The sequence below is a fragment of the Apis dorsata genome, unplaced genomic scaffold (assembly GCF_000469605.1).
Source record: "Apis dorsata unplaced genomic scaffold, Apis dorsata 1.3 scaffold_650, whole genome shotgun sequence".
In the NCBI taxonomy this organism is placed as follows: Eukaryota; Metazoa; Arthropoda; class Insecta; order Hymenoptera; family Apidae; genus Apis; species Apis dorsata.
In genome coordinates this window covers 122,595-148,664 of record NW_006263841.1, presented here as the reverse complement: position 1 = coordinate 148,664, position 26,070 = coordinate 122,595, and the positions used below count along the sequence as shown (strand labels likewise).

General features: G+C 25.1%; 5 protein-coding genes and 1 long non-coding RNA gene across 6 annotated transcripts; 3 read left to right on the top strand and 3 right to left on the bottom strand.

Annotated features, from left to right (window-relative positions):
• Positions 1 to 573: 573 nt before the first annotated feature.
• Positions 574 to 6,903, top strand: LOC102679390. The gene is made up of 5 exons (XM_006621919.2): positions 574 to 2,057; positions 2,326 to 2,510; positions 4,323 to 4,542; positions 4,784 to 5,081; positions 5,243 to 6,903. The coding sequence occupies exons 2-5, from the start codon at positions 2,418 to 2,420 to the stop codon at positions 6,753 to 6,755; spliced, it is 2,124 nt and encodes a 707-aa protein (XP_006621982.1). The 5' UTR covers positions 574 to 2,057; positions 2,326 to 2,417; the 3' UTR covers positions 6,756 to 6,903.
• Positions 4,456 to 6,363, bottom strand: LOC116186381. The gene is made up of 2 exons (XR_004151364.1): positions 6,099 to 6,363; positions 4,456 to 5,048 (listed from the first exon to the last, which is right to left on the bottom strand). It is a non-coding gene; the product is annotated as an uncharacterized LOC116186381 (long non-coding RNA).
• A 3,239-nt stretch (positions 6,904 to 10,142) lies between the features above and the next one.
• LOC102680219 (dnaJ homolog shv) lies at positions 10,143 to 12,125 on the bottom strand. Its single transcript, XM_006621927.2, has 4 exons — positions 11,949 to 12,125; positions 11,212 to 11,596; positions 10,591 to 11,146; positions 10,143 to 10,530 (listed from the first exon to the last, which is right to left on the bottom strand). Exons 1-4 carry the CDS (start codon positions 12,041 to 12,043, stop codon positions 10,466 to 10,468), a joined length of 1,101 nt encoding a protein of 366 aa, XP_006621990.2. The 5' UTR covers positions 12,044 to 12,125; the 3' UTR covers positions 10,143 to 10,465.
• A 576-nt stretch (positions 12,126 to 12,701) lies between these two features.
• Positions 12,702 to 19,996, top strand: LOC102679266 (alsin). Its single transcript, XM_006621918.1, has 14 exons — positions 12,702 to 13,310; positions 13,373 to 14,692; positions 14,784 to 15,350; positions 15,709 to 16,078; positions 16,920 to 17,121; positions 17,347 to 17,527; positions 17,611 to 17,777; positions 17,920 to 18,029; positions 18,106 to 18,317; positions 18,385 to 18,945; positions 19,011 to 19,187; positions 19,296 to 19,464; positions 19,557 to 19,739; positions 19,834 to 19,996. Exons 1-14 carry the CDS (start codon positions 12,970 to 12,972, stop codon positions 19,879 to 19,881), a joined length of 4,608 nt encoding a protein of 1,535 aa, XP_006621981.1. The 5' UTR covers positions 12,702 to 12,969; the 3' UTR covers positions 19,882 to 19,996.
• A 2,075-nt stretch (positions 19,997 to 22,071) lies between these two features.
• LOC102679131 (corrinoid adenosyltransferase-like) lies at positions 22,072 to 23,761 on the top strand. Its single transcript, XM_006621917.2, has 3 exons — positions 22,072 to 22,308; positions 22,827 to 23,196; positions 23,270 to 23,761. Exons 1-3 carry the CDS (start codon positions 22,232 to 22,234, stop codon positions 23,501 to 23,503), a joined length of 681 nt encoding a protein of 226 aa, XP_006621980.1. The 5' UTR covers positions 22,072 to 22,231; the 3' UTR covers positions 23,504 to 23,761.
• Positions 23,762 to 24,154: 393 nt separating this feature from the next.
• On the bottom strand, positions 24,155 to 25,296 carry LOC102678988 (ribosome maturation protein SBDS). Its single transcript, XM_006621916.1, has 2 exons — positions 24,975 to 25,296; positions 24,155 to 24,800 (listed from the first exon to the last, which is right to left on the bottom strand). Exons 1-2 carry the CDS (start codon positions 25,112 to 25,114, stop codon positions 24,173 to 24,175), a joined length of 768 nt encoding a protein of 255 aa, XP_006621979.1. The 5' UTR covers positions 25,115 to 25,296; the 3' UTR covers positions 24,155 to 24,172.
• Between the last annotated feature and the right edge of the window lie 774 nt (positions 25,297 to 26,070).

Genomic DNA, 26,070 nt, shown 5'->3' with positions numbered 1-26,070 from the left:
CAATATATATATATATATATATATATATATATACGTATTCAATCGATCTATATTTAAATCGAATTTCATGTTAATCTATCATTAATTACGAGTGCTTATGTTTTCTTTTATCTATTTTATCTATTTTATGAATATAAGATCTCAAGTAATATAAGATTATTTGCTTTTTATTATTTTATTATTTATCAAATTCGTAAAGATATAGATATACAAACAAATAAATAAATAAATCAATGAAGAAGTAGAGTAGAGCAAAGGCAATATAAAATCGAAAGTAAAACGAATATAAATTGAATCAATGGGAAATCTAAATGAAACGAATGATAAAGACGAAGATCGTAATACGGCGAAAGATTATTTCGTATATATTTTTCTTGAAATCGGAAAAGAATTTTCATCCCAATTCGAAAGCGGACAACACTCGATTCGATCAACGATGACCGGTGGACCGAAGAGTGAGACAGAAACGGCTGTTAACTCAGGCGACATATCAACCGAATGCAAGAGAAGGCAACGCGTGGGCGCGCGCGCGCGCTGCCGTTTCTATCGACCAGATTTTCGTCTCTCCTCCTCTCGTTTCCTCACCGGTCGCGGCCTCCCTATGCATTCCGCTAGAATCCTAGCCGTGGCAACGCCTCGTCACTGCCTCGATCGTCTTCCGGGAATTACACCTAACTAACCGGTCTCCCACGTGGCCACGTGGAGAACACGAGGAAAACAAAATTGTACGATCTCCGATCTCTCCGCTCTCCTATCCGAACTGCGATTTTTTCCACTCGATTCAAACCCAGTTTCCCCCCATCTTCCCATCCCGTGTTTCAGATTCCACGCTAAGTTTCATTCGGCCAATTATATAAAATTGTCATCGGGCAACCTGTATATAATACATATATATATATATATACACACATACATGCATATATATATATATGCATGAAGATGAAGATTGAACAAATGCGGTAACGTGACAAATGGTGATAGTGTTGGTGAATACGATTCCTCCTATATTTTTCGTACATGTCGTTCACGCGGTTCGGTGGATTTGATCGGTCTTGTCCTCGGTTCTCGTGCGGGGATTGAACGGAAGGGTGTTTCGCCAGTGGCAGGAAAATTGGACGAGAATGATGCGTCGAATCTGATTCTTTTGAAAAAAAAAAAAAAAAAAAAACGGTGGAGAGATGGAGGGGATGATAAAGGGTGGTAAGCGAAAGTGACAAGAAATTTGACTCGACAATCATCGCCATCCATCCTCATTTAAAATGCATCGAAACGTCAGTTTCGTTACGTTCAAGTGCGCAAAATTGAAATCTTCCTGATGTTGGACGACGTCGAATCAAGGCGTTTAGTGATCCGTTAAACTATGTCAAATTGAAAGATCGACGAATTATGCCGACACACATACAAATTATCATCAACTTCATATGAAGTCCACGGAGCGTTGCACAACTATTACAATACTGGTTAACACGCTTCGTGTATATGTTTTTAATTTTTGTTTTTTTTTAAACGAAAAATGTATTTGAAAAGTGTGGGGATATTAAGTGATTTTCGGTCACTGTAAAAATGTCTTGCAAACGTCTCTGATATATGTCAACCACGATTGATTAATAAAAAAAAAAAATTATGGAACTGAAAATTTTCGATTTTTATATACAACAATAATGATAATAATAACGAAGTGTGTCGGAACTCGATCAGTCTAAAATATCGATATACACATTTTTTTATCTTAACAACATTTTTTAAAATCCGTAAAAAATCTAAATCAATAGTGCTTATCGTCGTAACATTGTTTCCAAGCAATTAAGTTGATTAAATTGGGAAAAAAATACTTTTGCCAATTTTTATTATCGATCACAAGACCACGCCTGAAAGTTAAATTTTATCGTTACAAATAATCCTGATTACGGGATGACGTAGAAGGAAAATTGGCAACAGAACAGTGATATATCAAGAATTCTGTGTGCAATTTTATCAAACATGCCTGGACTTGGGATCATTTCGATAAAGGATGACGGTGAAAGTGAAGGAAGTGAAGGTGTCAAAAAAATCGATCGGTAAGCCGGTAAATAATTATTTTTATATAATTTATATAATATATTTTATATAATATATAACGAGAGATTTCAATTTTTTAATGTCGTTGCGATAAATTAATTTCTCTCTTTTCTTTTCATCTTCTTTTTTTTTATTTTTTTTTTTTATTTATTTTCCTTATTCATCCCGTGAATTATTTCTAATTTCTAATAATAATAAAATATTCAGTAACAATTACATCACGTGCATATATATATATATATATATATACAATTTTAAATAATATAGTTCGAGAAGAAGAGTTTATCGTAAATTTCCATATCAAGTGAAGATACGATAACGATTGAAAATACCATTTGCGATAAAATTTACATCGGATAATGTATACACTCATACTTGCAGTATCTTTTAATCACTCGAAATCGACAAACGAAAAAGGTTCTCCTGGTATGTGCGATCAATCCCAAGACGAGGTAAGTCGTCGAAATGTTTCTCTTCTTTTCTTTCTTTCTTTTATTATGAAACGGATAATATCCTCTAGCTACTTTTCGCGAACCAAGGGAATCAAATTTCTTCTAGAAATTCGCCCGTTTCCGCATATCTGTTCTGCATTTTCCTCGTCGCGAGTTCGTTCGTCGACGCGAGATTTAAATATTTCGTCGATGTTGTTTCCTTCGCATTCTATAAATACCAGGCGATCTTTTCGAAAACAATGAAATTTAAATTTTAAATAAATCGATAATCGAAGTTTCTCCCGAGCGAAACGAAATCGAACGCGATTCGAAGCTATTTATAATTATAATAATCGCAAGGGGATCACGATTAGGGACGTAAAAAGTGAAATTTTTCGCAGTGGAAAAAGTAAATTTTTTTGTGCGAGAATTGTTTTCCCGAGCGAAATGAAATCAAACTGTTTATAATTAATGTGTCTAATTATAAAATTATTTATAATCAATCACAATTCAAATGAATTAGAACTAGTAAAAAGTAAAATTTTTCGCAGATTTTTTGATCGACGATTGTTTCACTCAAAAATCTCGATTTTTACGCAAAACGATAAACGCAACTAACGTACCGGTTTTCTTTTAAGAAATTAAGAGAAAAGTGATAAATTGGGGTAATTGTACAAATTTTGCAAACTGTTTGTAAATATTGTTCGCGAATTTTGATATTCATCATTGATAACATTGATCATTGATCTATCATTTATCTTGTTATTGGATGCAGTGATACGTCCAAAAAGAAAGCAATATCCTAAATTATTTCGAACGATTCGCAAACTTTTTATAACTATCACTATTTTCGAGAATATTGTTCGTATAACAACATTCATTAATTTATCAACTTTTTACATAAGTTCGTCGGTTGTGTTTATTATACATTTTCCTATTTTTAGAACGCAATTTGTAAAAAAATATCAAGCAATTGGCAACAATCGGGAATAGATAAGTAAACAAAAATACATTTTTTTTTTCTAGAAAATTTTCTATCGAAAGTTAATTGAAGAAAATCAAAAAAAAAAAAAAAAATCGATCTTTTAATCAGAATAAAAATTAATTTATATCCAATAGCTATATGATTCGAAACCGTTAAGCCATTTAATATCTTAATCCTTTTTCCTTAGTTACATCCATTTGATTATTTACTCGATTTATTTCGATCCTTAAAATTGAGAGATCGTTAATAAATAAATAAATAAATAAATAAAAATGTATCAGAAATAATATTTTCTATAAGTATACAATTATTTTTATTGCATCTCATATTTTAACATATATTATTTTATATTATATTTTAACATATAACATTATAACATAAATGTATATTGATTTGTTATCTTTCCTTTTTATAAACGAAAATAATATTATTATCTTTCTATTTTTTTGCTTTTCTTACATGCGATATATTTTATATTAGATTAGATTATATTAGATTTTATAATCATTTCAATAACAAGAGATATTCCGTTAAATTTTTTCCAATCTTTATAAATTTTTTTCTTTTAAAATTATTCAATTTTTTTAATCTTTTGAAGAAACATTTAAAATAAATATATATATATATCCTTTCAACTAATATTTGCATGATAAAGCTATCTAATCTAAAGATCTGTTCAAATTCTATCGAGAATGGGCGAAATGTATTTAAATTATGTTTGATAAAACTCGTTAAGATAACGAAACGATAAATTTATCTTATAAATTATTATTTTGCAAAGATTTAATAAAATTTAATAAAAATTATATCGATTATATTTATATCTAAAGAAAAATTTTTATGTTCAGGTTGTGTTTCGTGGTAGCAAAAGAGTGCTAAATAATGAACATAGCACTTTCAATTTCGAATTCGATAACAAAATATATACGAGTCATTTACGGTTACGAAAATGGTTGATAGGATTGCTGATCTTCTTGTTTATCTCGCTAATTGTGATTAATACATTCAACACGGATCAATTTCGAGTGATACGATACGGAGCCATTGGGGTCAATGATAGTTCACAAGGTATTTAAAAAAAAAAAAAAAAAAAAGAAAAAATAAAATAATTCCTCTATAAAAGTTCATATGTATTTAAATATTTTGAACGAACATTTCGTGTTTTGCAAATTATTGGATGGAACAGAAATATTGGAAAATTCTGTTTCGAACGCTTAACAGCGAGTTAAAAAAAAAAATTATTTTTAAATATCGATAAACTTGAATAACAGTCAAATACTTGATCAATGCCTTTTTCCTTTATTTTCAGAAAATTATGTAGAATTGAAACCTTTCTTGGCTTCTATAACCAACTCTGGTTTCCTGGTCCGCAACAAAGGTTGCCGAATCCCAGATATGGATCCTTTCGACTCGGCGATCGTACAATACATTCAAAGGGAGAAACCACTTGTCTGCGAGCACGGAAATCATTTACCATTGGTCGATTCAAACGACACTGCATTGCACGTAAATCCAGACGCGATCAACCATTTTTACAATAATTCGGAGGAGATCGATTGCTGTTGGCGCCCGTTCTGGCGAATGAAAAACGAGGATAACGTTGTTACGTCAGTAAGACTGATCATTCTATCTCTATTATGATACTAATTTCTAAACTCATATCAATCTCTTTTTATCAACTCGAAAAAATATCGTTTCTCGTTTAAAAATAAAAAAATTCAATTAATGCCGTGATTTATTATTAATCCAAATATTTGATGTATTACAGATATGGAAACGAATGTTTCAAATTCAAAAACTCAACGATTGTGAATACCGAATTCGTGAAGATCGAGTGTTCGCGCAATAACGAAGTGATATACAAGGATTATCACGCATTCGTGCCTCGTTTCCGATCAGTGGAAAAGAAATGCGAGAAAGCCAGAGCTGCCAATTCGAAAACCGAACATCTTAGCGTATTAATAATCGGCCTCGATTCGGTTTCCAGATTAAATTTTCATAGAATGATGCCGAAAACTGTCCATAAGTTAGAAGAGCTTGGAACGGTAGAATTGTTGGGCTATACCAAAGTGGCCGATAACACTTATCCGAATTTAGTACCTGTTCTGAGCGGGTTATCCGCTGGCGAATTGCACGATTTGTGTTGGCAAAAGAAAGATAAAACGTTTGACGAGTGCCCCTTGATTTGGAAAAATTTTAGCGCGTTTGGTTATCGAACAGCTTTTGCCGAGGATGCTTGCGCCATGACCACGTTCAATTATTTGAAACGAGGCTTTCGAATCCAACCGACCGATTATTATCTCAGACCATTCTGCATAGCGTCCGAGAAGGATATCGGCAATACTCACAAATTGAATGCGAATCTCTGCGTAGGGACCAGAAAAACGTTCGACAATTTGTTAACTTACACGAAGAAAATCGTCTCGCAATTTTCCGCGGATCCATACTTTGCGATGATTTGGCAGGCTAGCTTAACCCATGATTTTTTCAATTATCCACAATTGGGCGACGAATCTTACTACAATTTGATCACGTATCTTTACAACGAACGATTGATGAACAAAACGGCATTGATAGTGATGAGCGATCATGGAATGAGATGGGGAAGTTTTCGGCAAACTTACCAAGGTAGAATGGAGGACAGTCTTCCTTTCGTGTTTCTCGTATTGCCCCGTTGGTGGAGAGAAAAGTATCGAGTGGCTTGGACAAATTTACGAAGAAATACGCGGAGCTTAACTACAGCCTTTGATTTGCACGAAACTTTGATAGACATAATGAATCTCGAAAATCTAGAAGAATCACGTCTTAAGACTCGTTCAAGAACAATGCCGAAAGATAACAATTTGCCACGCGGGATCAGTTTGTTTTTGCCGATTCCTGACTATAGGACGTGCACAATGGCGGGTATTGCCAGCCATTGGTGTATGTGTCACAACAGTTATGATGTTTCTGCGCAGGACGAGAATCTCAGAGATAAAGCGATGTTTTTGGTCTCGGAATTAAATAACATGTTGAAGAAATTCGTGCAATGCGCGATTTTGAAACTGAAAGAAATTAAAGCCGCGAAAGCGTGGAGGGACGAGGATGAGCAAAGTCTCGTAGATTATACGATCACGGTTGAAACGGAACCTGGTAACGCGATATTCGAGGGCACAATACGGTACAGAAGCGAGAACAAGACTAACAAGTTGGTAGGATCGGTTAGTAGATTGAACGCATATGGGAAACAGAGTGCCTGTGTCGATGAATTCAATATGAGGCTATATTGTTATTGTTTATAAGTTTCAATTTGTTCGATATTTTTTATTATTTTTCTTTCTCCCTCTGAAGAACTTTCTCTTTAAAAAAAAAAAAAAAACAACTTTACTCAGGATTTCGGTAGTATTGAATGAAGTTAGTACGGTAGCCAGTATACTGGGACAAAAAAAATCACACTGTGATAAAATACTTGCTTTAAATACGTAATGATAATTCACGGCAATTTCGTGCTTAACAAATGAAGTGTCAACTAATGATAATATTATTATTTCTATTATTATCATTATTTTCTCCATGATTTATTTTCGATGAAAATTCGTTCGATGCCAAATTATATTAAATATCGTTCAGTTATTATTATTATTATTTATATTTTCATTCCTGTGCTTTGTTACGATCTTTTCAGAGAATTTGTTTCTTATATTAATATAAATGATCGATAATCGATGCCAATATTGTTATTATTTATTTTATTTTTTATTTTTTAGAATTATTTTATATCTCTTGATAATGATAATTATTATTATTATTATTATTATTATTGTTATCATTATTATTTTTTCATTACATATAATATAAAATATACGTTAGTAATTAATGCACAAATAAATAATAAATATAGTATAAGTGTATCTGATGCGGTGCAACGATTATTATAGTGATATTATAGTGAATTCAAATCTAATCATGATAGTATTGATATAAAGGTGTTGATATTAACACGTTCAAGTATTTAAACATGTTAAGTGCCGCGCTTTCGGTGTGACTTTCCGTTCAAGCTATGATGCATATATTGTCATTTGTTTAGAAATATCAGCAGCTTGAATGGAAAGTTCAATATAGGAATACATATGTAAGTATATACAATGAGATTCATGCGCTTTTCAATATGTTAAAATTGTGTGCATTGCATGCATGCATTTGGTCTCTACTTCAACTATCCTATATATATTATGCATTGCTAAGAGGAAATTTCCCGATGATTTTTCGAGACGATACAAGAGCTAAAAAAAATATTTTATATGTATCATATATTGCTAAAAAGAATGTAAATCTAATTGATTTCAGATTAATTTCCGGATAGACGAAACAATTATAAAAATAGATACGAATATTGATCAAAAATCTTCTATCAATAAATTACATTATCATATATTAATATTGTATGGTAATAAGTGAAAATGCAAAATATTATTTTCCTTGCTTTTAGCAAATACAGCATTTTGATATAACTTTCTAGCAATGCATAATCGTACATAAATAAGTATGAAATTTTAATTGTAAAATTTCCATTTTTATTTTAAATGGTTTATTAAAAAAGATAAGATAAATCTTTAAGCAAGGATTATATTCCAAAAAATTAAAAATTATTTTTTCAATAAAATTACACATTTAAAAAAAAATAATTAAACAAAGATCACTTTATACATCTTTCATACAATAAGTTTTACAAAATTCAAATTAAAATATCTTATAAATTATAATAAATTTTTGTTTATAAAATAGATTAATATCTTTTTATTAAGAACAGTGTACTGCATCGATTGATTAAAAATTATATAATTCTGTTTAAAAAAAACAAAAAATTAATCTTCATATAATCTTTATATGTCTGTAAAGAAATTATTAATATAAGGTTATGTTTTTAAATTATTACTTTATTCATCCTTTATATAAATTAAAATATGATAAAGATTTTCATATTTGGAAAACTATTTTTTTTTCTTTATGAAATATAATATCATATATCATATTTCCCTTTTTTTAGTAAACCATTTATGATTGTAATAATAAATATCGAAAACGTAAGTATTATTATCTATATACAATATAATTAAAGATGTAATTTTTTTAAGTTATTTATTTATTAAAGTAAAAATAATTTTAATTTATTTATTATTATTATATATTTTTTAATTTATGTAAGTAAAAAAACAAGAATGTTTTTTTTTTTACGTTGGATTAAATTACGAATGTTTTTAAATATATTTTTAAATATAATATATTAAATGTATTTTTGTTAAATACACTGTGATCAACTTTAAATTAAATTTAAAAAACAATTCTGAAATAGCACATCAGGAGAATAGAGAAAGGAGTCTTTCTTTATTTGAATAGGATATGTATTCATTTCTATTATTATATCGCAAAATAATTGTAAATGTAAAATTTATTTAACTTTGTTTTAAACATCTAATTATATACTCAAAATTAAATATTTAAAAATATGACAATGAATTTTTTTACAGTTCTTTATATGATGTAAAGATATGTCAAAAATCATATCAAATCTTAAAATGTCCAGTATATCATTTGATGTTTCATTATAAAGTTAATATTTTAATTATATGAGGTATAACTTAAAGATAATTTAAATATAAATTTTTTATAATTTTTTTTATAAATTTAAAAATTTTTTTATAATTAATTTTATATATTGAATGACAAGTTAAAAACACTTGTTGAATAAAATTAATTTTGCTTTAAAAAGATATAATAATTTATAAATTTACAAGCTTTGAATTGAATCGTTAATTTTTTTTTCAATTTATTTATAAAAGAAAATATATTGCAATTTATTTATTTGTGATTTTAAAAAAATTTCTAAAAGTTTTATTAACAATATTTGTATTCATTCAATTTTTTTTTAAATTCTATTTAAATTTAATTAAAATATAAATTAAGAAAGTAATATTATTTGATATACTTACATATATTTTTCAATAGTCTGCAATTCATCAAAAAAAAATGTTTCATAATTCTTGTTATGTTTAAATAATGTTTTCTTAATTAATGTTTTCTAATTGTACAAAATCATATTTATATTTATTCGAAGTTTAAACACAAAGATATAAACATTCAAATGAATTCATTTAAAATTTTTGAACACTAATTTTTAATATAATTTTATTAATATAATTATAATGGATTGGTGATATATTTGGAACAGTCATATAAACTGAAACTAATAAAAAATATAAATATGTATATTAAAATTATGATAAAGATACAAAAATTATTATTTATCTATAATCTTCTTTTTATAAGAAGATATTTAAGATTACTCAATAAAACAATATAATATATGTATCTAATAAAAAAATTGTATTTTAATTTTTGTAAATGGAATGTACACAAAGGTACTGAAAAAAACCTTTGTAAAATATAATGTAATGTATAATTTAATATAAAAAATTTTTTAATAAAAATCTAAAATGGAAGTTAAATAATTGAATAATTCTTATTTGTTATAGACGTTGGATGATGTTTTACATTTTATTGCAAATAATATCAATAGAAAAATTGTAATACAATATTTTGCTAGTTGTTATTAAATCATGATTAGTGAGTATGTCTCACTTTTTAAATGCAAAATTTTTTTATGTAAAACACTCATACATTACCCACGCATTAAACATAAAATAATTTATTTTGTTAAATAAAATGCTCAACCATTGCTGATGTTTATGTAAGTAATTGATAATAATATACACATATATATATGACCAGTCTCTTATAATAAAAAAGGAAGTACATGTACTTGCAATGGTTATTGTGTTTGCTACATGTATTCACTTCAAATTCACTGACTTAGTACTTGGTTACCAAACCTGTTGGTATCCACTTTTTAAAGAAGTGAAAACACTACTTGGTGTAGATACACACAAGTCAACACACGCATTTTAGTTGTATGCACTCTTATCACCTTGTACATGTATTGCATTTAAAGTTCTTAACTTCCACTTATTCCATTATAAATTCGATTTACAGAATCTTGTTGGAGTAGATTTTTTATTTCTGAAAGAAAAATAAAAAAAAATCAACAATTGGAAAATTATACGCTTAATAATAATTTACCTTCTTTCTGTATATCTGTGAATTCCGTTTCAGGGAATGCAACATCAAATGTAATATACAAAGTGCCATGAAGATTGTTATTCTCATAATTAGGCATTCCTTCTCCTTTTTTTCTAATACGAGCTCCTGGTTTAGTTACTTTATCTCTTTGAATAGTCACTTTATGACCATCCAAATGTTCTATGTCCATTTTAAAACCTATTAAAGCATCTTGCATAGATATAGTAATATTTGTGTACAGATCATCACCGATTCTTTCAAAAACTGGATGTGGTTGTGTTCGTATCTTTAAAATTAAATCTCCAGGTTCTCCATCTAAATGTGGTTCACCTTCTGCTGTAAATTTAGTTTCTTGGCCATCCACCATTCCTGGTTCAACTTCAACCTCTAATATACGTTCCTCAGTAACAAATTTAACATTTGGACATTCTGAACAAACCGATTGTTGCATCATTTGAAATCTTCCATTTCCTAAATTGCGAGTAACCAATTCTTGTCTACAATTACATTTCCTTGTTCCTTTTGCAGCCTTCATTACTGGCTTATTTCTTGTTATCTAAAAAAATTTTACAATTTTTTTTTTACATATTCTAATTTTTTTAAATAAATAAAAAATTTTACCTCTATGAAATTTCCACTATATAATTCTTCTAAAGTGACTACTAAATCCATTATAATATTAGAACCCTTAGGTGTTTCTTGCTGATGATGAGATTCTCCACCAAAATGAAAGCCAAAATCACCAAAAAAACTTGCAAATGGATCAGCATTATTCATCATACCATCTTTTTTTAAACATTCTTCTCCACATTTATCATACATTTCTCTCTTTTCATTATCTGATAGTACTTCATAAGCTGCACCCAGATCTTGAAATTTTTGAGATGCATTTGGATCATCTTTATTTTTATCAGGATGCAATTCTTTTGCTAACTTTCTGTATGCCTTTTTTATTGCATGTTGGCTTGCTGTTGATGATATGCCTAAAATGGCATAAAAATCTCTTCTGCAAAAATTTCAATCTTATTAAAATTTATTATATATTACAAATATATGAAATTAAAATTTGGAAATTAAGAAATTAAGAAATTATTCAACATCAAATATCTATGTATGTACATGTGTATTATTATAAAAACATATCATATAAATAATAAAAAAAATAATATTATTTAATAAAAATATTTAAAAATTCTATTATTTATTGTTTTTCAAAAAATTTATTGTATGCGTTTCATATTAATAGCTTTTATAAATGATTAACAAAATAAGAGGTTATAAAGTCATCATGTGGCAAATATTTTTACAAATATAAAAATAATAAATTTTATAAATAAAAAGAAAGTTTTTTTACGTACCCTGCTACAGTAAGAACCACACATATTATTAAATTTATGAAAAGAGACCAAATCAATTTTATCGCTGCCATTCTAGCAGACGTTACAACAAACATCGGAGTTTAGATGTGGGTATTCCTGATTGGTGCATCGAATTCAATTTATCCGATTTTGATCGACAATAAACGACTTTTTAGGCATATACATATTTAGCGAAAATATTTAGATTTCACTCATATCAATTAAAAGTAATTGGTCGAATTTAATTTTTATATTTTAAAATTAATTTCATATATCAAGTAAGATTTGAATAAATTTAATTTTTAATGTTTAGTTTCATTTAACTTTTTTTTTTATTATTAATTTTCATTTTTATTAGTTAAATGAAATAAATATTAACAAGCAACAGGTGGAATATTACATAAAATTGTTCTAAAATTATTTCATTTTGAAAAATTATTTAGTCATAGAATTAACATTAAAAAAATATTTAATATTTATTTGATATTTATTTGATCTTGATTACCGTTAATAATTTAAATGCATATGTATTCTAACTTTCATGAAGTAATCAACAAAATATTAATATAATAAAAATTAAATATATTATTATATATAAATATATACGTATTTATACATACAAGTATTACATTTTATTTAATATAATGAAAAAATTATTAGTATTTTATTATCTTTATATTGGAAATCAGACTTAATAATAAAAATATATCCCCTCTCTTTTAATTTAGTAAAATGATCATGTGATAGTATTACTATTAAAGTGTTCGTTGCAATATAGTATAGTGTAGTATATAGCCTTATCATAAATATGTTGAACTAAGTTTTGGGATTATAATAAGGAAATTATTAGTTTAATCATGTCAATATGTAAATTCTCTCGAGTATTATTGCAAGAAAATTCAGTGAAAGAGATTCAATCACGAATCACATGACGAAAGCGTTATTGACTAAAAACTTTACTTTTTAAAATAAGATACCTTTAGGTTATGCACATCAGCTTATCTGTCAAATATCTTATAAAATGGAGAAACACATGCATTTATGGAGAGGTGTTGATAAGTTATCATATGCTTTTGGTGACAAACCGAATGGTATAATTTGTAGGCTAGTTACTATTAAAGATCACATTTTTATAGCAACAACTACTAATAATTTATATTATGGAGAAGTTTCATTTTTGGAGAATAGCTCTCCGTCATTGGTTTTCAAAAGAGCTCAATTTGATGTGATCGACATAGCATCCAATTCGGATTATTTATTTATTGTAGATAATAATGGACATGTTTTGAAAGTAAATCCTCAGGATATGACCATAATAGATACAATAATCTTAAAAGAAGAAGTTAAATGTTGCAGTCATGGGTAGGTTTTATAAAATTGGATATTGTTAAACAATAATATTTAAATAACTTATGCTATTACAGATATAAACAAGAAAATGAAATTGTTAAAGTAAAATCAATAGCTGTTAGTGATCAAGCAGCATTATTTGTAACAGAAAATGGACAACTTTGGGCTAATGGAAACCAATCGCAAATAGATATTAATAGTATAGAGCCTAAAAAAGTTAAATTTTTTGAAGGTAGAACTGTTTCTGCTATTGCATGTGGTTCAAATTTTAATGTAGTTGCAGTAAGAAAAACAACAACAGCTTTAAAAAATGATACTGATAGTGAAAATGAACTAGAGGAAGAAGTTTTTGTCAATTCATGTCCTCAATGCCTCAACACTGTATTATTAAGTCCTACAAGTTTAACATCATCAGATACTTGTCCTATGGGACATATGCAGCAATTTAGTGAAGATCATTCAACTAATTCTATTAGTGCTTTATCTGTTGCTAGTAAAGAACAAGAAACTTCATTTGCAGAAAGCAATAAAAAAGAAAAAATTTCTGAAATAGTAGAAAATGGAGAATTGTGTTCCAATAATCCTATAGACTCTGACAAAGAAGAAAAAAAAAATGTTATCTTTATAAATACAGAGGCTGCAAGACAATTTTTAACCAGACAATTATCTTGGGTTTCATCTTATGGAAGTGTTAAAGAAGATATACCTTTAGAAAACATTGAAAAACCAACTAGATTAATAAAACAAAATGTATCTAATGTAGCTAATTTAGTATATGAAGGAGTCAAAAATGTAGGGGGTAAAGTTGTTACATTATCAAGACATATGAGTGGAAATTCAGATATAAATGAATTTAAAGATGATAGTAGTGAACATTTGGAAGTAGGAGAAGAATATCTCAAACCTACTGCTACTAGTTTGGCTCTAAGTTTACGCTGTGAAGAATTTCCATGGTCATCAAGTACTGGTTCCTCAGAGCATGAATTGTCTCAGCAAGGTTTAAATGAAAGAATTAATATTTTAACTCGTACTGGTAATAACATTTTATCTACTGAACTTTGGACATGGGGTGACATTGAATATGGACAATTAGGAACAGGAGATATTGTTAAACGTTCAAGACCTATTTTAGTAGCAAAACTCAGCAATACTGGATTGAGAAAAATTTCATGTGGTGCATTTCATGTACTTGCCTTGACATTAGATGGAAGAGTTTTTGCTTGGGGCAGAAATAATTATAAACAGGTGACATTAGAACCACATTCATATCAAAGTGCACCTCGTTTATTTACCACAAAATTATTTCCAAATGAAAGAGCCAAAGATGTGACAGCTGGTAGTTTTCATAGCTTAGTTATGATGCATCATGGTTTATATTTTATTGGACATTCAAGGTAAATAATTTAACTCTGAAAAACAAAAATAAGAAATGAGAGAGAATAACAAATTTTTATATTGCTTATAAAAAATATCATATGATTTCAGTAAAACTGGTGAAATGTTCCATCTTGATATCGAAACAAATATTAAATGTAGTCCTCAACAAATTTTTAGTTCTGGTAATTACAGTTGCTGTTCTGTGATAAATGAACCTGAAATAAATATTTCTGAAGATTTGATAAGTGATCAAATTTTTTTGGAAGAAATATTGGTTGTTTATCAAAATTTAATCAAACCATTCCAAAAAAAAGGAGGTGCTATGCAAGAATCAAATGTTTATGAAACATTATGTCGATGTTATACCGAATTATTAAGTTTCAGTGCATTAAATGTGATTAGTTTATGGGATTATTTTAATCATATTGGTGAAGCATATGATGTAACAGTTATTGCTAATGTTGAAGAATATATTACTGTATATAAATATTATTTAAATGCAGTGTGTGATGTTATTTCTTTGAGTGGATTTACATATATTGCAAAAATAATTGAAGTACCACAAATAATAACAAATTTATTTATAGATAAGTTAAAAACTAATGAAACTAAAAAAATTACTGATGAAATCATTATTACTATGGCATTACAACATCCATTATATAAATTAAATAGGTAAATATATTTAAATATATATAAAAAATAATAATATTATTTTTTAATTATTGAATATTGAAACTGAAAAAATGCTTAAACTATAATAAAATTAATAAAAATTATTTTTATAATAAATAATTATTTTAAAAACTAAAATTATATTTATATTATAATATATTTATATTATATTATAAAATAACATATTAAAAATATATCATAAAAAGACAAGTAAAGACTATTTGATTATTGTTAAGAAATTAAATATTAAAATTATATTAAAAAATCATATTTAACAATATTTAAAAAATCAATATTACAATTTATCATTGATTTATTATTTTCTATTTATGATAACAGACATTATATTTATATACAGATATAAGAATATGATTTTAAATCTAATGAAATGTAATGGTACAAGAATGGGTATAGAACGAATGCAAGAAGCTTTAATAAAATGGGAACAAATATGTGATGATCAAGAAAAACAACAAAAAGAAGCTGAAACAACTAAATTATTTTGGGAGAATTCTGGAAAACTTGGAGAATTATTAAGATCTCCTGATAGAAGACTTATTAGAGAATCACGAACGCATCCTTTATCAATACTTAATTCTGGAAGATTTTCTACACACTGGTTTGTTTTATTAACTGATATATTTATTCATGTTAGTGGTACTTCTCATATGGTACATCCACTCAAAACTTTATGGATAGAACCTTTACCAGACTCTGAAACAGTACAAGTATGTTAAATTTTATTTTATTTAAATATATCTACTTATAGTGGCAGCTATATATTTACAAACAAATTAAACATAAAGTTAAAGTTTAAAATTATATATTTGTATATATATTTGTTAATCTTTATCAAATTTCATATTTATTTTTTTCATATTAGATATATTATAAATAATTTACATCAATTGTATCATATTAGAATATAATAAATCGTATCATTCTAAAATTTATAGATTATAGATTGATCAATTTATAAATGATTAATCAATTCTATAATTATAAAAAGATTTTTTTATCTCATAGAAAATTTTTCTATCCTTTTTGATTTTTAAGTTAAATATAGAAATCTGTTTTTAGATTAGATTAAATAATTTTAATTTAAGATTATTTATTTTTTTTAAGAGACAAATCTAGCATTATAAGAAGATAAAATGTATGGATTTGGATAGCAGATTTCTAATTCTTTCCAATTCGCAAATAAAGAAAAAACTGAATTAATTCCATATCAATTTTTAATTATTTGAAATCAAACTAATTTCACTTTAATCTAGCTAGATCACATTTTATAAATAATATTTGAATAAAGACATTATTTTATATTAAATAAAAATAGAACAACAAAAATAAATATAATTAGTACAAGAAAATAGAAAATCATATTGCTATGTATTATTATATAAAGTAGAGATTGTATTTAATATGTATGTAAAAAATTTTTATTTTATTGCATTTCATTTTATAATTTCATGAATAAAATTCTAAATATATGTAAATATATAACTATCACTATATATTGATGCATAATTATGGTAAAAAGTTTTTATATCTCATATACCTATATTTTAGAATGCTATATCAGTAATAGCACCAGAAGATACATTTGTATTATATACTCCAACACCTTTTGATCGAAATGAATGGTTGTATGCTTTACAAAATGCTATAAAATGTAGCCTACAAAGAGTTATTGGACATATACCTCCAGTAGTACGTTCTAGCTCATTCTCTTTCACAAAGCACAGTGTTTTTAAAGATGCAAAATATACTGGTTCGTAAGATTCATTATTCAATAATAATATATATGATACATTTTATATTATTATTACAATAATGTTCATAAGAAAAAAGTAAAATAGCAAAATTTCTTTAAAAATTTAAAATCATTAAAAATTATTATAGTTTTAATAATTTTAATAATTAAAAATTATTTAATGTAAAAAAAAAACTGATTACACAAAAATAATATAAAAAAATAATTTTTTTTTATATATAGGACGGTGGTTAAATGGTAAACCACATGGTTCTGGGAAATTAGAGTGGTCTGATGGACGTAAATATGCAGGACAATTTCACAAAGGTATTATTCATGGTTCTGGTAAAATGGAAATTCCATCACAAGGTGTATATGAAGGACAATGGAAAGATGGTCAACAGAATGGATATGGAACAATGAAGTTAGTTTCTAAATAATGGTTGAAATTTAATGCAAAATAGTATATTATTTTAAATAAAATATAAAAATATAAAAATATTTTAGATATAATAATGGAGATTTTTATGAAGGATATTTTAAAGATGGTTTACCACATGGTCATGGTGTTAAAAAAGAAGGTCATTTCATGGCATCTGTAGCATCAGTTTACATTGGAGAATGGGCTGCAGGTGTTAAACAGGGATATGGAATTATGGATGATATTATGACAGGTATTTATTATTTACAAATATTTATAAGTTTTTTATAATCTAATTAAAGACAGAAAAAAAATTATTATTTTTTTAATAATTAATAAATATAAATATGCTTATATAAATAAATATTAATTAACTAAGTAGTATATCATTTTAGGAGAAAAATATTTAGGATCATGGAGTAATGGTATGAAACATGGTTGTGGTTTAATAGTAACTTTAGATGGTATTTATTATGAAGGATTTTTCATGCAAGACGTTTTAACGGTAAATAATTAAAAATTTTTTAAATTTTTATATATATAAATTTAAAAATGTTTATATGAAATGCTTATAATAAAAGGGTCATGGAGTTATGGTATTTGAAGATGGTACTCATTATGAAGGTGAATTTAAATCAGCTGGTATTTTTTATGGTAAAGGAACATTAACTTTTACAAGTGGTGAACGATTAGAAGGTAATATGAATGGTGCATGGAATGAAGGTGTAAAAGTTATTGCAACATTACACATGAATAAAGCTAATGGAAATATACAAAGTTATTCAAAACCAATGTAAGTAATTTATCAATTAATATTTACTTTAATGAAATTTTAAATTTATATATTTTTTATTATATAGATCTTTCGGAAAATTATGTGTATCGCCAGATCAAAAATGGAAAGCTATATTTAGACAGTGTTATCAACAACTTGGTGTACCTGAACCAGGTTCAAAAACTATGAGTGTAGTTGATAAGTCTGCTGAGACTCAACGTGTTTGGCAAAATATTGCTAGCATAATAACTAAGTCGCATCAAAAAGCTTTACAACGAAAAAAGCATCTGACAATTACAAATATTAATAAAGAAAAAAATAATGAAGTAATTGATGAATTAGATAAGATTCCTTGTTTTGGAAGAGACAAACTTACTATTCAAAGCTATAGTGAAATTCACAAATATCTAATTAAAGCATTCGATAGTTCATATCACCCATTAGGAGCACTTTTAACAGAAGTTGCTGCTGTATATACAGCTACCTATGGTGGTGTAAGAGTTCATCCTTTATTACTTAGTCATGCTGTATCTGAACTTCGTAGTATTACTTCAAGAATATATGAAATAGTTGTCTTATTATTTCCGGCATTACCACGAGGTGGAAAAGAATATGTATTGGAAACAGAAAAAAACGAAGAAGAAAGGTACATTTTAATTAATTATTTACATAAATTATGATTTTTTTATTTATGTTATTTTATTTTATTAGTCAAGTTATAAGCGCTGCAGCAATACTTCATCCAATATTGTTACCTCGTGTGCATTCAGCACTTTTTGTACTATATGCTTTACACAATAAAAAAGAAGATGATGCTTATTGGGAAAGATTAATGAAATGGAATAAACAACCTGATATAACACTTATGGCTTTTCTGGATATTGATCAGTAAGTAATCAGTAAAAACATAAAACAAATAATAAGTATTATTATCATATATGTATTATATTTTTTATATCATTTATTAAATTTCCGAGATTTATAATAAAATTTTAGAAAATTTTGGAAAAATTCAAATGTTATGAATTTGAATGAAAATGGATTACCGTATCAAAATGAACCATACTTCAGTGAGGCAATAGAAACATTACAACAACTGAAAACCACGTTTTCTCCGTTAGAGAAATTATTAGTCGTTAGAAATACATTTGAACAAATGACACAAGTAAGTTAGCTTCTTTATATATATATAATTATTATATCATTATAATAATTATAAATATTATATACTATTATCTTATATACTATTTATAATAGGCAGTTCAAAAGCAATTGGGAACTACATATTTGTGGACAATGGATGAATTGTTTCCTGTTTTTTGTTTTGTGGTTGTTCGTGCCAGTGTATTACAGTTGGGTAGTGAAATACATTTTATAGAAGATTTTATGGAACCTTATTTACAGAATGGAGAACTTGGAATTATGTTCACTACTCTTAAGGTAAGATATAATTTTTCTAGAAAAATAGTTTTTCTAGAAATCTAGATCTAGAAATCTAATATCTAAAAGTTTAATTAATATGTATATTTTTTAGGCCTGTTACTATCAAATATTACAAGAGAAAATTAACGTGGGTGACTAAATACAACAAAATAATTTCTATACATAAATAAAAGTATAAGTTACAAAGTAAGTTTTAGTAATAATTTATTAAAGTACATTGTTAATATAATAAATAAATAAAATATATGCATTATATCACAAATTAGTACCTCAAAATATAATATTTAGCTAAAACAATATAATTTAATGAAATGTTAAATATTGTAAAACGAATCATTTGTGTATCATAATTGTTAAAAGTTATAAACATATTTATTATAAATAGTAAAAATTGATGCTATGATATAAGTAAATTATCAAATCTTAATAATTTAAATAGTGAAATTACATATCAAATTCTATAAAACTATTAATGTACAGTGTAATATACATTTAGAATGAATTTAAAACTTTATTTATTTATGCAAATTTATTTCTATATTATTTTAGTTTTCAATTATTTATTTATATATATTTTTATTTTTATTATTATTTTTATACATTATTTTAGTTTTCAAAATAGACTAAATATTTGTAAAAAAAAAAAATTATATACTTGAATATATTGTTGTAATTTTAAGCATCAATGAATTTCAATTTCGATAAGCATTTATATATCGTTATTGTGAAATTTAAGGGAAATAATTTTTAATATTTCTTCAACTGTTAATTCCAATATTATATACACAATAATATAATTGTATAATTGTTTAATTTACATAACTGCCATAAAATATTATTTAATATTAATTTAATAATCTTTCTTTATTCTATATCATATTATCAAATTATGTCATTAATGTAAAATGAATTATATTTAAAAAATTTGATTGAATAATTAATGACATATTATATATTTATGTTATACATATATTTCATAGTAATAACATTGCAATATTATATACAATATCATAATGCTATATAATAATAATAATATAATGATAATCGTAGTGATTAGAATTTTATGTTATATATAATATTGAATATTTATTTTAAATGTAGTACATATAGCTTGTAAGTATCTATATCAAATGAATAAAATTATATGTTTAAAAGCAAATATACTTTATTTGTCTACTAAACATATATATATTTTATAATTTATTTATTTTTATTAAAAAATTTCATTTATTTTTTATAGAAATATGATAAGAAATTAATATGAATTTTGATTTTATTAATTTAAATTTATGTACATTAAATTTTATGTATTGCATAAATTAATAATACTTTATTTCATAAAAAATATGTGATATTATTTATTAAAAATACCAATTAAAAAATATCTTTAAAAAATACAAATGTTTCTTTACATTAAACTGTGAGAATAAATTTTAATAAAATAATTGTTTTATCATATATATTATTATTTACATGTGTAATATATACAAAGTTAATATATTTATAAAATATTTTTAATCGATTCTAAAAGTTAAAATAAACACAAGTTGATATATAAAAATATAAACCGATTGAGACTTATTTAATAAACAATTTAATTTTGTGAAAATGTTAATGGAAATGAAGCAATAAAATAGAGATAGAGCTGTTTCATTATACGTGTGCCTCGTTTCTTTTAATGCAAATTTCAATTATTTATATGTTAATTTAATAAATATAAATAAGTCTCAATTAATATTTTTGTTTTTGTTTGGTCTCTAAAATTGACTCTCCAAACGTCTCTCGAATATATTATTATATTATTATGTTTGCGTGAATGCGCGCGCGTGATATGTATTATTACTACTCAAATACATGCGAATACATATAAAAGTACATATGTAAATATAGTATAATAGATACTAACGAATAAAGAAAAATTGAGAAAGAAAATAAATCAACTAATAATAAATAAATATATATTTTATATTTTATGCTATTTTTTTTATAACAAATAAACTTCAAAAAAAATTTATACATTTTTCTATTATTAATTATTTAAAAATATTGCACAAATTCTATAAAAAAAATTTTACATATTTTTAATTATTATATAACTAATATATTCTTACATACATACATATATTAAAATCAAAATTAAACCAATGTTAAGAATATCAAAAAAGAAAATCCAATCTATGAACTCTTGATGTTTATTTCTATAGTTACTATATATTCTTTTTAATAAAAAATTCTTAAAAATTCAATTTATATATACATGTTTGTCTATACATGTACAATAGTTTTATGTAGAATATTGAAAAACTTTTATGAAAAATAAATTTTTAATAAAATATTTCACATCGTTTGTGATGCGCAGGTTTAACCAGCAACATGATCACGAAGTAATTTAAAGATTATGCGTATATCGTTTCTCTTACTTGAATTAAAACTGTACGTTTAGAAATAGTATATTAACGTAATTATATTTAGATTTGATTATTATAGATATGGAAGTAGTTAGAAGTATATGGAAAAATCCTGTTTTATTATATAAAACCGGACTACGAGCATCATTTAGAAATAGGTATATGACAAGAGTATAACCTAAACATTATTTTATTTCATGATATAGTATGGATTAATATTAAATTGTAAATTCTTGTTTTATAGCAATATTTTTCTTCTTTTTTATTATATTTTAGTAACATTTATTGAAATTATAAAATTAAATTATTCTATAATATTTAATGTTGTATTAAAATATTATTGATTTAGAATATATTTAATTATAAAAATAATATATATATATATATTATAAATATATTAAAAAAGTTGTGTTTTATAATCATATTATAAAATAAAAATATAGAAATTTGTTTATGTATAATCTATTTTAAAAAGTTGAATCATATGCTATAAAAATTTACTTAAGAAAAAATATTTGTTAATAAATTCTTTTGTATCATAAATAATTATATTAAAATTTTTCTAATAAAAAATATAAAAAAAAAAAATTCATAATAATTAAGACATATTATAATGTAATATTAAGACATATTTCAATATAATATTATGTCTCGAAATAAAATAATTTTTTTGCAGTAGTAGTTCTGCATCAAAAGTAACAAAAAAAGAAGATGTTTCTATACAAGACAATGATTTACAATTATCAAATATAAATGCAGATATAAGTAACCAAAATGATGTAACATTTAATGCTCTTGTTTCAACTGAAGAATTATTAGCACAAATAGGATTGGCAAGGGAATTTGCAACAGATAGTAAAGTTGAACATCCTTATGTTGATAAATTAAAAAGAGTGCAAATGATTTTATTTGATTTAAGTCATGCTATATTAAAACCGATGCCAGGAAAAAGTAAAGCATTTGAAAGTAAACATATCAATGATTTGGAAGAATGGATAGCAGAATATGCCAATCAACTACCACCTCAAGAAACCTATATTATTCCAGTAAATGATATTTTTATTTTACTTTTTTTATTATATAGATAACTTTATTATATTTTATTTTATATTTCAACAGGGTGGTGGTAAGGCTTGTTCTACATTACATTCAGCGAAAGCAGTATGCAAACGAGTAGAAAGAAATGTTGCATTTTTGGTTCAAGATGGTTTATTGAATAAAGAAGCACAAATATATTTAAATAAATTACAAAACTTCCTACTAACAACATCACGTATTGCAGCCAAATGTGATCAACGTACAGAAAATATTTATATTCCTAGAGTAGAAGTTGAAAAAAATGAGGAAAAGTAAAACTTATGAAAAAAATTTGTAGATTTTTATTTTTATTGTAAAAATAATATAACAATCAAATATTGTATGCAAAATTTATGCGGTAATATTTTTTCTAAATGTATCTTCATAGTAGATAAGTTGTAAATATTCTTTGATGAAATTATAAGTATCAGTTACTGATTATATTCTATTATTGTATTATTAAATGTACATAGTAATTAAAACATTAAGTAATTATTATGTAAAGACTTTTAATAAAACACTATAAGATATATATTTTTCGATTATGATATATTTTTAAATATATCATCATAAAATGATTCTGATTTATGTGATATTTTGTTACTTTTGTTAAACAATTATATGTAATTTTATCAAAATATATATATTAATTAATTTAATAAGAAACAATTTTTCTTTATATTATATACATATATTAAAAGATTATTGCTGTCATTGTCATGTTAGATTATTTGCTGTCATATCAAATTTTTAATTAGATTTCTGTTTGATTATCTGTACCAAAATTTTTAATTACTTATATGTGATACAAAAAACTTTATGAAATAATTATATTGTAAATAAATATATAGTTTTAAGCATAATAATAAATTACATAAAGGAATATGTATAAAAAAAAAAGGTTATAAGATGATAACAATAATAACATTCAGTAAAATTAATTATTTATTCCAAAACTTCATCTCCTTCAACAATTTCTTTTAAATTAAGTAATTCCAATAATCCTGAACCTTTAGTTTCAGATCTTACTAATTCATTTATCTCTCTATAATGTCCAGGATCAATTAAACAAACTAAATCTAACGTTCCATTGTCCCATTCTTCTGTTTCTAGTTTTGTTACTAATTTTTCTATTTTATCTCTTAATTTCTTTGCTTCTTTACCCGAAACCAAAACTCTGAGTCTCATTTGAGCTCGTTCAAGTGGCATTACAGCTTTTAATTGAGGAATCACATCTAAAGCTTGCTGTTTTGCATTTCGATTTGGTTTTACAGAAAAATGTACGTCTTTCATAGCTTTTTCTATCATAGTTATCGTATATGGACGTTTAGTTTCTGGATTTATACATTTATTAGCAACAGTTGTGGCAATATCTTTAAACATAGAATCTAAAGCCGAATGCCTTTCTTTGTCAGAAACTTGAAGTTCTCCTTTTGTGAGAATTTCTTTACAAATTTCTGTTTGATTATCTGTACCAAAAGCTTTTATAAGATCTTCTTTTTTTGCTACTTGACCTTTTGAAACATTTATAAATACAGTATGTGTTTGTAAAACTTCATCAATGTCTTTTTCTCTGAAATATAATTTTGTTATTACAATTATTAATAAAAAATAAAATATATGTGTAAGAAAAAAATAAAAAAGGAAAAAGATAGGATACAATGACAAAATTTATTTAGGTTAGATGTCAAGTATATATCAACAATGTAACGTACATTTTTGTTTTGATCGGCTGTCAAAGACTTACAGTTTATTTCTCCAAGAGATAACCTTGTTCCTATAACAAGCGATCTCAAATCGTTTTCCTGCTTTTTTCATACGAACCACGGCCACGTTGGTTAATCTTATTTGATTCGTTGGTGTAAAAATTTTAGACGATTTCAACATTTTTTTAGCAAGTATGTATATACGTGACTATAAAATTATAATTCACGTAATTTGTATAATATTCTTTTTATTTTATATACAATCTTATCTAACAATAAGTCTTACGGATGTTTCAAAGCGATTTCGAATTCTCGATTTATAATCGAATGATTATCACATACAACTTCCTTTGCAATATCGATAGATTTTTGAATCGTTTTAAAACATAACTCTATTGATGTAACATAAAAAATTACATTTATAATATTTATTTAAAATTTAAAGGATAATTTTGAATATTAACTTTTAAAAGTATACAATTATAAAGATATATTTTTTTAAAACACAATTATAATTATAAATAAATATATTATTAAGTATGTTTATTAATTATATAAAAATCTATGTAAATATAAGTATAAATTTATAAGAAATTAAAATTAATTTTGTGAAAATCATGAAAAATAAAAAATTTTATATCGATATAATATAATATTAGAATATTTCTTGATAAAATTTATCTTTAGAAAAATAGAAAATTTTTTATATTTATTTCAGTTATTAATAATATAAATTAAAAGTACAAAATATAATATTTAAAAATAAAATTTATTATTTTTGTTTTAATCATGAAATTTCATAACTTTCCGTTTCATAATGTCGATAAAAAAATCAAAAACTGTATGTTAATATAAAAAATAAAATACGAAATTATGAATTAATTCAAAATTATATGATTGTAAAAAAGCTATAGAAAAAAATGATAGTTCGAGATTTCGAAAAATCATAATTTTCTTTATTTACGGCATATATATAAAAATTATATAAATAACATCATCAGATTTCTACATGTTGTTTAATTTTCAAGTTACTTTATTATTTAAACAAATGAAAAAGTATTAGTCACATGACGTCATTATACGATAAGCAAAATCGCGGGCGGTGCGCACGCCGTGATTATACGCATGCGCAGACTG